Genomic DNA, 18,649 nt, shown 5'->3' with positions numbered 1-18,649 from the left:
GAATATGACAAGACGTGATTCATTGAACAATGATTGCGTAATGCGTAAGCTGCATTGCACAACCTGACAACGTAATCATGACTCACATAGACATCAAACGTTTATGGAAGTGAAGGAATTGGCATCATGTGATATTTGAAATGTCCCTACGCGAGCTCTAGAAAAACATTTGGAAAGATTTGTTTCCTTCAAAAAGTGCTGACTTGAGGAAGAAGTTACTGTTTGTTACATCTTTCCTTGCATTGCCACGGCATACCCTTCTAACTCAAAAGAAGACTGTAGTTTAAAGGTCGATATTCTCATAACCCCCACTCCTAACTATGGTGATGCATCACGATAATTGTGTGGCATGAAACAGCTTAATCCGCTTTCAGGACTTTGCTCTATTACGGTACCACAAACCTAAGTTGTTTCTGGTAGAACACAAGGGTCGACTTGCCTTCGCTGAGCAACCTAACATCAGGAGCTCGCATGAAAAAAAAAAAGGCAACGTCGACCAACGGGTGTGAGAACTAGCGGCCTTCCCCCGCAATAAAGCGACCCAGTGGTTCTCTACATTGCAACCAACACAGAAATTTAACCAAAATAAGAAAACTGCAAGCTATCGGTGCTGCATAAAGTCACACTACTGTAGTTGGCTGAAATCATAGGCGAAATTTATTCATCTTTCAAGAGCAACAATAAAATAGTTTTTCACATTTAACTCCAGAAGGCCTCGGTACACTTCAATAACTTGATGTTGATAACTCGGTCGAACATTAAAAAGATTGAATGGTAATAAAAAGCTTAGTCTTTGTTAATTAGCACAAAGGCAGTAAGACCCAAATTGTTTCAGTACCGTATCCGTGTTTAAATTCGACAACTTCACAGCACGATACTGAAAATTAACGAACCTGGTTTACAGAATTTGTCAAATCAACAAGATTTTTTTATGGCGATCGTCCATTAGTTCAATGATATGGTAGGTCTACCCTGCATGTATAAAATTTGGATATGGCGTGTGAATGCAAACTTTTGTGTTTTACAAAAATAATCTCACGCTGACTATCCCAGACAGCAAATCAACCACTTTTTACACTAATTTAAGGTCTGCGATGGCATAGTAAAGTCGGCACCTTCGATTTAAGTTGTTGGGAGCAACTTTGACAGGTTTATTTTACATGGACCCACGTCTGAACCTAACTTTTTATCGTTACAACAACTAATAGACTAGGCTACGATAAATTGAAGTGGACCCGATCGAGCTAATAAAGTCTGCATTCAATAGTTTGCAAATAAAGTAGCCAGAGAGACAGTGGCGTAACTAAAAGTTTGCTGGGAAAACAAGGCCATAAGTGCCAACTAATTACGGTACTTGTATCCATTTTGATTTGTTGTGGTAATCTTTGGTAGCCACTTTAACAAGTCGAAATTCTGCCACTGAAATTGACTAGAATGAAACCGCCAACCAATCATAAGCTACGGTTCAAGTGACGTAAAAAATGGCGAAAAGAAGATCATAGAAAGCAAATTAAGTGATGGATTTTTTGTCAGCTGGTTGGCTTAGGGGTTAGGGTTAGGGATAGAAAGTAATAATTTCATTGACGCGTGTTCGATTCTCACCACTGCTATTGCTCTTTTTCTTCTGTAATTACCAAATAAAGTTCAAAACAAGCATTAACTCTCTGGGTGAGTGCTAGAAGGGTCACAATTGGACGGTAGCCTCTTATAACACTTTCTGATTGGTTGGCGCTTGCATTGTAGTCAATTTCAGTGGCAGAATTTCGACTTGTTAAAGTGGCTACCGTAATCTTTATGCTCGGACTCACAAAGCTTCTTTTCCTGTAAAATGCACGGGTTTTGCATTTAACCCTCAGATGGCCGTTCGCCCCCTGTGCAGAGCTAACTTACGTCATAGTTTATATCCGTGTCTTCAGCAGAATATATTTGCACTTAGCAAAGCATTTTTGAAAATCGATTGGGAAATATTTCAATATTAGTCACCTTCATATCAAGTTATCAAACAAACTATTGCTTTCAGACCGACAGAAAACGAAAAGCGTGTCAATTAAATAATATACCGTACGAAATCAGAAAACAAAGACACTGCATAATGCAACAGAGAAAACTGATAAAAAATACACGGCATCCGCATGTTTAAGTCTTCAAGAGGAGGCTTCGTTTATTCTGTGAACCAACATTTTTCGGTATAGTTCATATCTAAACAAACAATAAAACCATTTGAATATTGATGTTTTATTTAATTTTTAAGTAAGAACTGTATCCTAATGCAATTTAATAAGAACAAGAACAGATATAGCAGCACACACCAATTACAGATATAGCAGCACACACCAATTTATTGGTGCTTTATAAAAACGTAATAGGACCAATAACAACGACGTTTTATTCACCTTGCCACAGAGTTCAAAGAAGACATTCTTCACTAGAGCAGTTGTTTTGTTAAACTTTGGCAGCAAAAATCTTTATGTAGCCAACTGTTTAGCTTGTAGGCCTATTCCAAAGGCGGCTTTGACCAAATATAATCCAGTAGCAGTTCATAAAAAGAGGTGGAAAAAAGCCTACTGTAAGAACTGGCCTTCTATTCACAATTTTGATGCAATTGACTAACACAAGGTTGGGCCTATTTGTATACTGTGGCATACCTTTTTCGGAGTTTCCTTACTTCTTTATCTTCTTCTTCGTGAAACTTTTTAAGAAAAACATGTAATATGCTGCTGTCAAGTTTAATGTATTGCGCGACCTGCAAAGCAGTAGCCTATTGGTTACATCAGACAAATGGTGAGGAGCCTAACTAAACTGAATCGACAATAACCGAGCATTTCAAATACAAAAAACAATAAATATCAACCCAACAACTAGATATAACCTATATCTTACTTCAGGTGATATTTCTTCGTGCATTTTCTTTTCCATTACAAAAATCTTTCCAAGTTTTTCGTTGGGGCCAATTAAGACTCGACTTAATAGTGGAAATTCATCACGTGGAAGTTCACGGCGTTCTGTTGTCAATAAACATTAATTATAGCTTACTTGCTGTAAAATGTATCAGTTAATATAGTCTTTCCCAAAGTTAATGACTTAAATTGAATGTGACAAGTAGGCCTATAGGCTATTCACGATGAGCGTCTATTGTCTTTATTGTTGGTTTTTTCCAAAGCGTTTAGGCCTACTCATTTTTGTTTGTTCGACCATTGGTTTTCTGTGCATAATTTTTGATAGTCCGCAAAAAGATTAAGACATTATATCAATGTTTATGAAAATTCAGATCAAAAAATGGCGGGTAACAAAATATATTATGAATAGGCTAGTATAATTGTAAGTTCAAGACCTTATACAATCTCGAAATAAACACGAGTCCTACACAAGCACACGAATGCGGCCATAGTGTAACACTGGCTACCTTTGAGCCTCGATAGGTACTTCAGTTTGTGCAGAAATGAGCAAAAAGCGGATCAGAATCCGGAGATTTGATGTTTTTAGAAAAATAGAATCCGGTGTTTTTTATGATTGCACTGTGACTATGCTACTGTACCTTTAATGAGTGCTTTTCGTATTAATAAAATAAAAGTTTTCTGATTATTATTTTATAATGCATTTACTTTTTTTTTTAAATGCGTGTAGGCCTATTATTATTAGTGTTCCGCCAAATTTATTGTAGCCTAGCGGGCCCTAGCCTACATTAATTTAGTAGTCCATGGAGTTCAAAAGGTTGACGACCGCTGGTCTGGCATACTTCTTAGATTGAGAAAAAATATATGTATACGAAGTTTTGTCTCAAGTTGGCTATTTATACGTGAAATTAATAGGCTTGTCTATGTGTGTTTTTTTTTGTCTAAAAATAAAGCGATTTGGTCCTTTTGAATTTTCAGTTTTGTATCAAAGTGACTTTTACCCAATGCCCGGGACCTTACTCCGAGTAAGAAAGTAAAATGCCTAACCAATTTAGCTAAAAGATTGTAATCGAACAAATAAGTTTGAAAAATAATACGCTGAATAATCCAATGGAAACGTATTATGTTCTCACCTTCAGTTTCTTTGACAATATAAATGGAAAAATCCTCGAAAGAATTTTCTACTCGAAACTTGCTAAGCAACTTGCTGATGACGTCTTTGGCATCATTCAAACTTGAAATGCGAATCTTTGTGACGGAACCATACGCAGGTGTGAATACTGAGGTCTGCAAACATTCAAGTTGTTTTATGCTGTAGGACAAACAGTTTACCATTCATGCTTTTATTTTCGACCGTCAAAGCAAAAAACAATATCACTTGACCACAGCATAAGTCTGGAAAAAGCTAGAAGAGTCAAAACGCGTGCTTGAAAGAAATATGCTTTACTGAATACAACGATTTTGGCACTGTCACTATATCTCATTGATCTACTCTTTTGACATTGAAGACCAGGAAAAGTAAAACTCTAAATTTGATGACGAATAGAAGTCATAAAAAGTAAAGCTTAAGAAAGATACTGTATGCGCAAAAGAAGGAGGAGCAATGGGTCTTACATAAAAACCAACTGAGCAGTTCAATAAGAAAACGACTTAAAAACCAAAGGTGGGCAGTAACTAGCTAAAAAAGTAACTAGTTACATAACTAGTTACTTTTTGAGTAACTGTAACTTCGTTACTTTTTTGAAAAAGTAACGATAAGCAGTAACTAGCTACTCTTTTAGCGTTTTTCAACAGTTACTAGTTACAGTTACTTGATTTCCCAAACAAAAAATGGTCGTTTGTTTTTCAGTTTATGGCAGTTTTTTCGTAGTGGTCAAATTATTTGTTTGGAAGAGATTATAGGCGTTTATAGGCGTTTGGCGACAAGAAACGAGGTTATGTACAGAAAGGAGCTGTGTAAACTGCGAGATAGGATTTTGCGGCGTACCAGCGACAGAAAGGAGGCCGCATAAACTGCGAGGTAGGATTTCGCAATCGCAGTGTTCTATACGGATTGGGATCTGTGACGCCACAATCCTTTGTTTGTTCCTCCACTAAACTGTTTGTTTTTAGAAATTCCACGTTCTCCTTTTTTGTAAAGCGATTCTTTTTTGTAGATTGTGGTTACATAGCTTTGAACACAGGTAGACGAGGTAGTCAGCACTTAGTAGTAGAAAGTCGACATGGATAAGCTTCTGTCTAAAGTATCTGAGACTGAAACAAACCCCACTGGTAATGCGACCAATATGCCAGTCTCTGGACATTCTGCGATCAAAAGAGAAGGCATATGGGTATACTGCTACCAACCTTGGGCATGACGCGGAAAAGACTACAAGAACTTCGAAACAGCAACAAGGTGGCTGTCTGCCTGCCATTACTTCCCTGATTGTTAGAATCTTTGGAAAGCAACTATGGTCATGTTTTTAATGATAGTGACTGCCAACTAGCTGCTGCGTTCCACCCACAATTCTTTCTTGGCTTTACAAGGATAAAAAAATTAAGACGGCTCTAAATCTCAAAATGGTTAACCTATTACAGAACCACAGCAATTTCAATATCGACGATGCAGCAAGCAGCAGCGACACTGATGTTGACAGGCATGAAACATATGACTTTTTTACTCCGTTATTTGAAAATACAAAAAAGAAAGCAAGTGTCGCAAAAAGTTTAAATGGATTTCTCGAACCTATAACCTAACAAAGATGGTTACGTCTGGTGCATTCCCCAATGACGCCTTGAGGCATTTGTTCTTGCAATTTAATACTCCTATCCCCTCCAGTGCTGCTGTTGAAAGACTGTTCTTCCTTGGAAAGGATACTTTGAAGCCAAAGCGACCTGGACTTAGCGATCAACCTTTTGAAATGCTGATGTCTCTGAAAGGAAATTGATGTTGTGCCTCTTCGCTCATTTTAGATACCCGTATAAAAATATTGACACGCCCTACTGCTTGTATTATTATAGACGGAGTGTCGTGTCCCAGACAGCAAATCAGTTGTTTTTTACATTGATTGCATTGTCTGCAGACGTTGAATCAATGTAATAAACGACTAATTTGCTGTCTGGGGTGCATGTCGTTTTTTCAATTTTTTTTTTTTTTTTATTCTGTAGGCGGACGTTTTGGGTTTAGAATATGAATTTTTAGAAGCATTATAGCAGGGCTACTCAACTGGCGGACCGCGGTCCGAATCCGTACCTTCTGGGTGTTGATGGTGGACCTTGAGCTTTTGGAAGAATAACCTCATTGCCACGTTTCATGGCTTCTTTAAAGGGGTATTAAAGGAAAAACCTGACTTGACGATTTTCCACGTTCTTTGTGTTTAACATGCTACCATAAAACGATTTTCAATAAAATTTTGCCCCATTGCGGTCTGACCACCATTGTGCGCGTGCTTTTGTCAGAGCTTTCAAAACAAGATTGGCCTGAGCAACGAAGCGTGCGACTGTAAAGAACGTCATAAAGTCTACGTCATAAAGTCTAGCAATCAACCGATCACGCAATAATTGTTACTGCGGGCGATTTGACTGTAGGCTATGTATGTATTTACATCAAAACAGCACATTTTAACATCAAAACAGCAGACAGTTTGCTCAAAACATCAGATTGGTAACGTGGCTTTTGTTATTGCTGAACTTTATGACGTATTCTTGAGCTGTGTTTGCACGTTTTGGTCATTTTGAAAAAAATGAAAATAAATGAAACACTGGACTTTGGGCCTTGCCAGCGCCATTGAAAACAAATTTTTTTGGGTAATTGTTTTTGAAATGTATTCTTGAATGTTCAGTTTACTTATTTTAATGCTTAATTCCGGTTTGAAATTTTCCTTTAGTATGCCTTTAAACAGATTTCTAATGGGAGGAAGCAAATTTTACTGTGATTATCTTAGTTACTGGGAGGCTTCGACTCCCAGACTCCCCAACACTTTCTCCAAAATCCAATTCGAGTTACATTTCACCTAAAAAAAGTGGTTTGGTACAGATAATTTAACTTTCGTTGTTGCGTGGGAAATAACTTGTTTACCAGACCGCTAAAAATATTCAACTTGTCAAACTGGACCTTTGTTAACATTAGTTGAGTAGCCCAACCCTGCATTAGAGTAGTGGACAGCTAACAGAGTGGTCGTTGCTTTGTAGTTAGGCAACAGTTACGAACAAAGTATCATCTTGCCCTTTCTCAAATTATCATGTCTTTTTCAACTTGTACTTCATACAAAGAAGAGTAGTTGTAGGTCAGTACACCTTCATTTTCTTTGAAAAGTAACTGTAACTAGTTACTTTTTAAAAAAACGGTAACTGTAACTGAAACTAGTTACTTTTTGAGCAAAGTAACTGTAACTGTAACTCAGTTACTTTGAAAGTAACTAGTACCCACCACTGTTAAAAACTAATCTGAAATGATTAGTCTATAACCGTTTTTTCGAATGGAGATCTGGTTTACGAGCACTGATGCAAACTTCACATCAATCCTATCGCTTCCAACATGTGCAAACTGCAAAGACGATTTCTTTTACTTCACCTTATGATTGTAGCTGTGACCGTTTATGGATGCTCTGTGACGTAGATTTCGCCCCCCTTTCTTCCGCATGATGACGCTGTTAATTCGCTGTATTTTGTCTTCAGAATTTGGGCTTGCTGAAAATTTGATGTAAGAGCTGAATTAAAATCTCATACTTTTTTGGATTGTTTTTAGGTTACTTTGCTGTCTATTAGTTATAGCAACTAAAAAAATTCCAAGTTTACAAACTACACAAAAGCTTCAGAAATGTGAAATTGTTTGTGAGAGAATCTCCATGATTTCTCCTATTGTGAACAAATAGGCTAAATTAAAAACTCAAAACATTTCAATTTAACTGCTTGCTAAAAATGAACCTGGGACTGCAGGGGCGGCTCATAGTTATTTTTAATGGATAGGCTGCAAAAAGGTTTTACATTACATTTACATTCACTAATTTTACGAGGGTAAGCTGCAACCTTGCAGCCTATTAGGACGAACCGTCACTGTAGAACTGATTTATTTTGTAAAAAAATCAATCTTAGGCCTAGATTGCAATAAAACTTTAAGTTTAGCTGACAAATATAATCTCCGCCTTTTTAAAGCTGAATTAGATAAGCCGCTGATTTTGTGAACGATGAAATGGCAAGATCTAGCAACTCTTAACTCTCGAAGTGTGCGCTTGTGCAACTCATCTTAAGTGGTCTTCATTGAGCAGCACCAAATGAGTGGAAAATTTTTCAAACAATTACATGAACAACCAGCGGACATTTCATTCTGCTATTTTCGGTGATCAGGCCTGTATCACTGGTCCAAAGCCTCTACAAGTAAACAAAACTGCCAGGATTGAGCTTTTAAATCGGCAATCTTAATCCAAGGATAAAAATTATTATTCAACTTTACTATTAACCTTTTTTTTCCAAGGAAGGAACAGTTAACCGGGCTCCACTTCTTCGCTGTCTGGTTCTTCCCCAAATTGCATTTTCAAGGTCCACAGTCGCACCTAGCCATGACATTAAAAAAATGTAGTTTACAAGAATCGTTTTTTCTAAATGCTAACATACAATAGTTAAAAAACACAAATGTATGTCTATGTTGTTTCTATTACCGTCATTGTTATATTTAGACCAATAATCAGCTGCATGGCCGAGTAGTGAGAGCCAGGGTGGAATTAACCATTAGGCTAATAAGACTATAGCCTTAGGCCCTGGAAAAATTCGGCCTCAATTTTTGTAAGGCTGATAGTGATACAAATCTAGTACTAGTACAGTACAGTTTTTGCTTAAAAACGAATGACTGAGTTGAGTCAATACATATGAAGAGCCAATTTCCAAAACCACGTAGGCGCCACTTTTATCGAAATTGAGTTTAGAGCAGGGCTTTTCAACCTGGGGGTCCCGAGCCGTTTTTTGGAGGTTCGCGAGGCGCTTGAAATTCCAGCGTATTGTTTTCAATTCTTTGTTGCCAGAAAAGGCTAAAAACGTTGTTTTTTTTGCAATCGCCCATTCCTCTACGTGAGGTTGTTATAGTGGCTCTGGTTATATCGTTTAAGCTTTCAGACGTTGTACGTTGTTTTGTACAGACTAAAGTTAACCAGTAACAACGCTATGGTAAAAAAGCAAAATTATGTAGAATCCTATGCAAAATATAGATTTCTCAGTATCGTTTTCAATGGCATTGAAAAAAATTAGTGTCGGCTATTTTGTTTGAAAGTTCTTTCAGCAACAGGTGTACGTATTGACAAACTTAATAGTTAAAAATATGCAGCACCAACCGTCTCACTGAAATTGATTAAAATAAATCCATAAAAGATTGCAATAAAATTCAACCGGTGTAAGTGCGAAAACGTAGATTATCCTCCCCTTTTTCTCCTATTTATCTAGCTAAGCTTGATAGAAACTGGAAATAACAATCGGAGGAAATGCAATAAAACCCGTGATAACATCGCAAAACACGTTTTTCGTTTCGGAAGTTTACGTTGGAACAGCAAAACTAAACATAACTGAATGTCGGCATGAATCAAACTTGGTTAACTTTTACATTAAATATGCTTTTGTTGAATACTTTATGGGGGGGGGGGGCGCGATTCTACATTGATTGCTCTGAGGGGGTCGCGGTTTCTTTCCAAAATCTTTTCCATCTGCTTCAAATTTGACAATAAAAATTGTTTTTGTTTCCAAAACCAATTATGCGCCGTCATTAGCCATTTTTCTCTTATGTTTATGTTATTTTGCAGTATATAATTTCAATTTTTCATGTATGTATTTTTATTACTTTTTGTAGCTTGGCTTGCAAAATTAGGCCCTTCTCTAGTAAACAGCCTTAGGCCTACAGTACCCTTAATCCGGCTCTGATGAAAGCCCTGGCATGACGCTCGAAAGGGTGCAGTCGCCACCACTCAAAAGCAAGCGGCTGTATCTCTGTCAGGAGACTTAATGGAACACCTAAAGGCGGACAGAAAGATTGGCTTCCTTGCCTTCACTTTTGCACCTCTATTGATGAAAGCCTACAGCTTCATTGTGGCGCGTTGCTTAGGTTAGGGGTCAACAAAAACTTGTTAGCCTGACCCCAAAAATTCCCAAATCCTCGAGACCGAAACATTCCGAAAACATACAATTTTGTGGAAAATACGTTGTCGTAAGATATTAATTTAAAAACTACCATTGATAATAGCAATTTCTTGCACAAATTTGTGTGGAAATTATCACATCAAAAAGTAAAAGATTGTATTTATTTTTCCCGTTGAGGTATTTACAAGCACTGTGTTTGGAACACAACAAATTAATTAGAGATTTAATTTGAACTGATCAAATAAAAAGCGTCCGTTTTAAATAAAGAGCCTTTGTTGGAGTGCAGATACACACAAAAAAACACGATAAAAACAAAGTGAAATTACCAAAAATTTTCTGGGGAAAAGCCTCTGAAACACCTCCACAAGCAGTTGGCATTTTCGAACCTCAACTTTCATATTGTCGATTTTACAGTAGTTTACAGTTTTTGCTTCCTTAAAACTTTGTTGCCGATCCACTCTTTTTGTAGATCCCCTGATGTCTTGCTACCCAAATTTGGGTCGCAAATTCCTATTAGCGGACCCCTGGCTTAAGCTACGTCCCAGTTAAATTGTAATCAAGTTATGTTGTAAGAAAATATGAACTACCTTTAAAAGCACTGCACGTAAAACCTAATTTAAGAATTGTGGAAATGTTTTTTCCAGCAGCATTCAGGCATATAGGCTATATACAATTTTCCTAGCAAACAAAGTGTTTTTTGCATTGATTTAATGTTTGCAGACGTTGAATTAATAAAAAAAGGATAGCATTTGGTAACTAGATATTTGGTGCTGTAAGAATCATAAGAAACTTACCTGGGATTTCTAACGAGTTTCTTGAACTTTTTCTGCAAAAATAAGTTATTCTGTTAAGGTGGTAGGTTACATTTCACAATTTCTATTGATTCAAGAAAACAGCCTGTGGAAATTATTGCTTTTTCCGACAATTTTAGAAACAAATCATTCTTGATGATAACTTTGGCATTTGTATTGAAAACCAAAAACAATTGAGTTTATTTTATACAGTACATACCTGTTCATATTGTAAGTTCTTTGTAACAAAATAAAAAGCCTGAACTTTGATACAGTAGGTCTAAAACAATGTTCACTATAGATAGCCCATTTAACAATTATAATTTAAGAATGCAATCAATTACACGTTGCCAATACAAAATTAAATGCTTCAATATTTATGTTCATTGATCATTTTTTACAGTTTGATTTTATCAAAGGCAATTAAAATTGCACTTGATAAAGATCAAGTTGCAATGTACAAAGTCTCTTTTAAACCCAAAATAGTGGATCAACAAAAGTACCGACATCACGAGAGCAACTACCAAATGTAATTGAAATCTGAATCAAAACGTTTTGAAATTACAATGACATAAGAGCAAAAGTCTCAATTACATTTAGCCTACATGAAAATGTCTAGCTAATTACATTAAGTTATAATTGTTTGTAATTGACCCAACTCTGGTCTACACACAACGAGTTTCGTGTAGGCTGTTTCTTTTATTATGATGACCTCAATAGTGCTTACCATCCAAATTTGCGTGGTTTACCTCCACGCAATCAAAATTAACGTAGCTCTGATATTAAACAATACATGTAAATACTACAAAAAGTGCTCAATGCCAAGTAAAAAGCCAAGCAGAGCGAATTACATCAATCACGGTTACTATTCGCTAAAAACCTTTACAGCCTGTTTCACTCTAAAAGGGGATCACCAGAAGGTCCTTATTCAAATAGAATCTATTTATTATTCTATTTGAATAAGGACTTTCTGATGCTCTCCCTTTTAGGGTGAAACAGGCTGTAGAGGTTTTTAGTGAATGGTAACTATGTTTAATGTAGTTTGTCTGTACAGCATATCATGTATATGTGGTTTAATCGTGAACATCTAACACAGACAGGCATTACGTATATTCAAACGTGTCACAAAACGAACAAAGGTCTAGAAAAGAGAGAGCTTCCTTTCATCTATGTATACACTTTGGTTGCTTTATACAGATTTTCGAAGATACAAATCAACTCACTCTTCATTGTCCAAATTTTGTGGACGAATCCGCACATCCGGTTCATCAGCAACCTGTCAATGCAACAATATTGTTTTATGAATACAAGTTTGAATGAACGCAATGCTCAAGAACGACTTTTTAGTTGCTTCTGTTATCACTCCAGCTCGGGCTAAGAAAATTCAGCCTGACACGCATTAAATTTTACGATTAAAGAAACAATTCTGTCATTTTACTTATGTCAGTGAACACACAATTTATCACGAGCCCGAGTAAAAGAGTCGCTCCTGTTTCAGCACCACAACATTGTTTACTTCAATTAAACATTTGCCTGGAATACTGCATGAGTAAATGGGTTAAATAGTGAAGTAAATGAGTAAATGGTTATTGTGTCCCCCCATACACGTTATTAAACGATAATCTTAGTTCACGGACACCTGTTAGGTTGCTGCCAGTGATTAGTGTTTTGCATTGGCTTCGGTTTGGGCTCCTTTTTTACTTTCCTTTAATTCTAGTTTTACTTTCACTGTGGTTCCTGGCGGAAACTGCTGACTTTTAGGCCAGCAACCGCTGAGTAATACATATCATGACGTGGAAGTGATGTTCCACAACAAACCACTAGAAAGCAGGGTCGTTTACATCTAATGCAGCCTTATTCTAACAGTAGTAATGTTAGTGCAGCGTTTTCTGGAAGAGTTCTGACCAGGTCTTTCGTGTCTTCTTCGTACTGCATGATATCAATTCACAGATACCTCACCATGGCTTCATTGATTGACTCTGCAAACTCGTTAGCTGTGGGCTAATCGCTTTAAAACACGACTCTCCACAAACTATGAGGCCAAGTATCGAACCAAGGAAATGTTAACTCAACCCTATCCAGGCCATGTGAAGTAACGAAATTCGTTTTAAATGCGATTTCATTCTTTCAAGTAACCATTGTTCAAAGACTCGAACATTTCGATCTCCACATGAGCATAAACTAATAACAAACGTGCATCTTCAGCATTACTTCGAGTATTAAAACTATACAGCTGGTAAGAAGCCATGTCCATGCTTGACCTAAATGATTTCATTAACTGTTGTCCACCTCGTTGGCTCAATGATTAAGCGCCTGACTTTGTACACGAACAAACGTCAAGATCAAGCGACGCTGGTTCGGCTCTCGGGGTGTGCGCTTAAGGAACGCACTTCAAGATTGCTCTCCATTCAGCGGCACCTAGTGCACAGAGTATTTCACAGACAACACTTCAACAATCGGAAATTTTACTCTGTCAATCTCGGTAACCGGCCCAGCGTCAAAAGCATCTACAAGTATGCGAAACTACCTGGAATAACCTATCAAGGCTTTGTCAGTCCGAGAATAAAGATTCAAACCAATGGACGCTCGTACATATCAAGCTAGAATTAACGATTTGCCTTTGCCTATGATAGCTGACAGTTTACCTGAAGTCGTATTGCTGTACGCAGTCCCCAATGGATGTTGATAAGTCCATCTATGATAAGATCTCCATTCTTATTTTGTCTTGTTCTCAACTGTTCCGGTTTTCCATCGTAGTACGTGTTGTAATCGTTCAAGCGTGATAAAAAGTCCTCCCTGAAAATAAATACAAACTTTATATCGTGTTAGCATTTAGCACAGCTAATCATTTCTCACTCAATTGAATAATCGGAAATGAAACGAGAAAACGATACTCGGGCTATGACAAGTTTCTTGAAGCTACTTTTAATTGATAGTTCAGAACAATTAAAATATAGCATGCAATGGAATTCGTCGATTCAAAATTTGCGAGTCGGCTCCATCGACTTCTGCTGCAACGTCAATTTGCATATGTTGATAATCTTTTTCATCTCCCAGAGCATTTTTGTTGCTCAAAGCGGCAGTTGTGGCTCTTTTCACTTAGGAACGCAGACTATCTAAGACAGTGGTTCTCAACCGGGGGTCCACCAAGCGATTTCAGGGGTCTGTGAAACTCTCCGAGTTTGCAGCATGATATAAATTACGAAATCTAAAATTGGTTGTGCTTTATTTGTGCATTACAGTGATTCTCAAAATGTACGCCGCACCGCACTGGTGTGTCGTTTCAATTTCAAAGGACGTCGCACAAAGGTTTGGTTTCCTAACTAAAAATAAGTCATGTACAGTATATGAGTTAAATCTTTTAATAAGGCGATGTAACTATGTTCAACTTAATTTTTTTGATACAGAAGATTGTTGGATCAATGCTTAACTTAGAAATGTAAACGTTAGTCAGCAGTCTATTATCACTCACAGTTTTGCCGTGACTGTGGTTATAACGAATTAATATTGATTATAAATGAAAAAAGTAAGAAATTCTTTGCAACGGTCGTAAATGTTTTATTAATTTTTAATAAAATTTATAGAAAAACGTTCAATCAGCATATCAATTTTGATCCTGTATGCCAACATATAGCTCATAACATAACTTTGTCAATGTCATCAATCGTCATAAGTACGTCGCGAGTTCAGCAAATTCTTCCAAGTGTGCCGCTTCGAAACTGATAGAACATTTGATTCCATTAGGAGACGCGATATAGGCCTATCAAAATTTCATATAAGCTTTTTTTTAGGATTTTGCGACGGCTTCGAAAGTATCAAAAAGGGCCAGCCAAGGCAAAAAGTTGAGCACCACTGATCTAAGATTTCATGTGCAGTAGGTTACAGCATGTGACAAACTTTGAGCACACTCAGGCTACCAGCTTTTCAACAATTCTATGATTACAGCAGCATTTCTTTTGTTTCACTACTCTCACACATCCTATTTTGATTACATAATCCTTACATAAACTGAAGTTACTCAGCGTAACTTACTGCCTCACACAGAGTTAAAAGATAAAGGTTGCAATCATATGGAGAGAAGGTGCAAGTTTTGGGTGGAAATAATTATTGTGTCTACAGCAGGCTGTAATAAAGTTGCATTGCTCTGCGTCAGTGCCGCCTGCTTATCTATTGAAGTTATATCTATCTATTAAATACAATTTCCATTAATTTTTACAATCTTGCTGGCGTTATTTTAAGGCAAGTTTATGCGAAAACATGCAGTAACCAGAGACGAGTGAAGGTTAACAAAGTTAGTTATTCTTGTGTGATGCAATTTTGCAATTTAGCAAGAATAGTTTAACTTTAAAGTGACTCACCTAGACTGTGCTGTAAATTGGGTTGACATAGAAAAGAACTCGGATTGCAATTATTTCATCGTGTGACATGATTAAATGATCACGAAGTTTGCTATAGTTTAGTAACTTATTTATAACGAACATTAAAGAATCAAAGTGTACCGTATGCGTTTGCGTAATATATGCGTTTAGCTGAATGCATACCTTAAATTACTCGATTCAGCATAACGGTGAAGGGAATGCAGCGGTTCCAGTTGGGCACATGACATGGTTTTCTCGCAAGTCACAAAGTCTAGAGATGTAATTTTGTAATGCAATTTTCTTTTGCTTGCTCAATCGCATTAAATTTACCTAACTATATTTTAAGTCCGGTTGAAGTTTGAAGAGATAGAAAGAAATTTATTAACTTATTAAGTAAAAATTAAAATAATAGGCTATATTCTTCAGTGACTTCAATCCTTCAATCTTATCTTTTACTATGTTTATTGAGATAGACTTAATGAGATACTGAATAATGAAACTTTGTGACCCTGTAATCATATCACATGATTAAGTAATTGCAATCAGAGGTCTTTTCTATGTCAACCCAAGTTGCAGCGCAGCCTAGATGAGTCACTCTAAAGTTAAACTATTGAATAATCTTCGCCGATTAGCTTGTGTTCCCAGATTATGTACCAGGCAAAAAATTATTATCATCAACTAAAGCTACGGAGCATAACGTATTGCAAAAGGGTTGTTTTTCGATATGCAGGACTCTCATTTCAGTCATCAATGAAAGATTTTGCAATCGTGATGCTTCGCACGCAGCAAGTGGGAGCCTGCAACGTTCCATAGAACGAATTTTGGAGCTTTTGATTTATTGCTAATCAGTAGCGTAGCATATTGTTTTATTCAAAATGCATTGTTTTTAAAAAAAAGAACACTAAAGATATCCTTGTAGTGACTTCCAACAATTAAAACACAGAAACCACAGACGTTCTTACTTTCTTAGCCACAAAAAAATCTTTTGCTAATTGCAGTTCTGACGTAACAATCAAGAAAAAACGCAATCGGCAACTTACTTTTAAAGTCAGAGAATCTTATTGCAGTAAGTATTGATTCAACATAAATATTAAGTGTGCCTTTAAACCAGAAGCATTGTTAGCCTACAGGTTGCAGCAAATAGATGCGTGAAGGTGAAGTGTCAAAAAAGATTAAATGTTAAGCGAGCAGGCGCGCGGACCCTTCAGTTTTAATGTTTGCCTCTTCGGAGTTCAACTTACTTAGAGTACCTCAGGCTATTATTCGTTCTATGATGAGTTTGGCTTATTTTTATTTTCAAATTTGCTACTGAATGTTGCAATTTCAGTCCATTTACTGTATTACTACAGAATTGAATATTGTTTATGAAAGGCTTGATCCCTTTGGTTTATCGAGATGTCAATTTTGCAACAATCGTCAAATGCAAACTATTTAACTTGTATAGCTACTACAAAATAAAACAAGGAAAAGAGTGCATACATGTTGTACTACAATCGGCCACTGTATTTAAAGATTTGAGTACAAAGTGACTAAGCTCACGTGCTATGAGGAAATAGCTGATCAGGCTTAGACCACTCTTTGGCTATAGCTTATTTGATACAGTAGGCTATTTCGTTGTGAGCATCGTTACACACAACCAGGCAGACATATGTATGTATTGCATACGGTTGCGGATGGCGTCGCGTATGCAAGTATTGCGGATAACATAATTTTACGTAACTGCTATTTTCCTTAGTGAACACACAGTATCTATCTCAAGTGGTCTATCTATTGAATTTATTAAACTACCCAAGAACACTATTAACCGGTTTATTTTATTTAAACTTTAGGCCTACGTATTGCTTATTGAGCTTCAAGGAATTCGCCAAAAAAATAACAGCTAAGCTGTTCCGTGATCTTCTTTGTATTAGTTTTTTTGTTTTTTAAATTATGTTTTTAGATCAAGCTACACTACGCAAGTCTTGAACTTATGATACAAAATAAATACGCTACCCCAGAAGACTGAATAAGTTCAAGGGAATTCTCAGACCCTAACCCAGGATGATTTTAGAGGGCCGAAACTTTCCAGAGGCCCATAAATTTGAAAAAAATATTACACAGTATTTACCATAGTATTGTACAGTATATTCGGTCTATTTCATGTTGGAACCAACACCTCTTGTTTTTGGGCAAATTTATCTCTTTCTTTGATAATTTCACTATTATTTTACCTTTCGTAGATATTTATTTTCTGAAGATGTGTCATGTTTTCGAGAATTGGATTATCATTAGTAGGCTACTGGACCCGAAATTCTCTTAAAAATGTTAAAATGCAGCCGAGGACGAATAAACAACAATTTTAAAAGTTGTTTCTACACGTTGTAAGTTTGTCGCTGCAATAAACTAAAAAGAAACTTGATTAGAATCCACATAAAATTGGGCTAGATGAAACTAACTATAAAAACCATCACGTAGGTTAGTTTTCTTTCAGTGTTGGCACAAAGACATATTTCTGTAACCTATGAATAGCCCCTATGGCTATAACAGACAAATTACACAGGAAATTCATAAAAACGGTCCAAAAACCAACAAAACAAAAAATCAGATGTTACCTAGCCTATCATGTCACAAAAGCAAAGCACAACATTGCGCTTTGGATGGTGATGTTTTCCTTAAATGGTTAGATGTTATTACTGTTGCTGATAAACATTTTCAAGCAAGGTTGTTTTTGTAACATAATTTAAGGGCAATTTTTTGTCATATCGTAGCTTATTATGTTTCATGGTTACAAATTTTCAGTGTGGTAGCTGCCCTCATGTAGTTGTGGCATTGTGATGTCTGTACAAGTTGTGCTAATTGTCGATTGCAGTTCAATAGGTGAATGCTGTGCATTTTTGCCCATTTTTTCTGCTAAGAAAAGAGCAATTTATTAAAGTTTCACACTGACTTCGAAATAAGCAAAATTTGCTTTTTATCAAAGTGGCATTCCATTTCCAAGCAAATTAAAATATTACCTACTATATTATTATGTTGATTTGGCTACAGATCGTTGATTTGGCAACAGCGCCACAAAATATTTTTATCTTTTGAAGGGTGCCGTAAGCCTAAAAAGGTTGGGAAGCACTGCTCTAGCCTGTGGTATTTACCGCGGCTTTTGTAAATTGAGTCAAGGACAAAATAACTTATGTGCCAAGCCATTCCATACATACTCCTGAGATCGTACTTACCGTGGAATCGTTCTTGCGCTACTCAGACGAATATCTGACATCCTTTTGATGTGACGTTTACTTCTAAGCCTCCGCCTTCAACTTGGCAAAAAATCGTATAGCTTGCTTTTGAATCTGATGTAACAACTTTACAGTGTATTCTGTGTAGAAACTGCTAAGAGACTGTCTATCAATTAGTATACAGTAACGCTTTTTAGTTTGTTGTTATTGAATAGCTGCCATTTCGTGACTGATCAGAGCCAGCTAACAGGAGGCTGTGACGTAAGCATCACGTGTTTCCGAAGTTGCCACAAAAAATACGC

General features: G+C 36.7%; 1 protein-coding gene across 1 annotated transcript; it reads right to left on the bottom strand.

Moving 5' to 3' along the window:
* Positions 1 to 641: 641 nt before the first annotated feature.
* Positions 642 to 18,553, bottom strand: LOC145769261 (ras association domain-containing protein 2-like). The gene is made up of 10 exons (XM_082580842.1): positions 18,348 to 18,553; positions 13,429 to 13,579; positions 12,007 to 12,059; positions 10,787 to 10,818; positions 8,333 to 8,425; positions 7,447 to 7,562; positions 4,028 to 4,181; positions 2,881 to 3,002; positions 2,646 to 2,743; positions 642 to 2,199 (listed from the first exon to the last, which is right to left on the bottom strand). Exons 1-10 carry the CDS (start codon positions 18,386 to 18,388, stop codon positions 2,145 to 2,147), a joined length of 915 nt encoding a protein of 304 aa, XP_082436968.1. The 5' UTR covers positions 18,389 to 18,553; the 3' UTR covers positions 642 to 2,144.
* Positions 18,554 to 18,649: the final 96 nt, after the last annotated feature.

Source organism: Aplidium turbinatum, chromosome 4 (genome assembly GCF_918807975.1).
Source record: "Aplidium turbinatum chromosome 4, kaAplTurb1.1, whole genome shotgun sequence".
Lineage (NCBI taxonomy): Eukaryota > Metazoa > Chordata > Ascidiacea > Aplousobranchia > Polyclinidae > Aplidium > Aplidium turbinatum.
The sequence above is the reverse complement of the archived record's forward strand: the minus strand, read 5'-3'. Positions and strand labels throughout refer to the sequence as shown.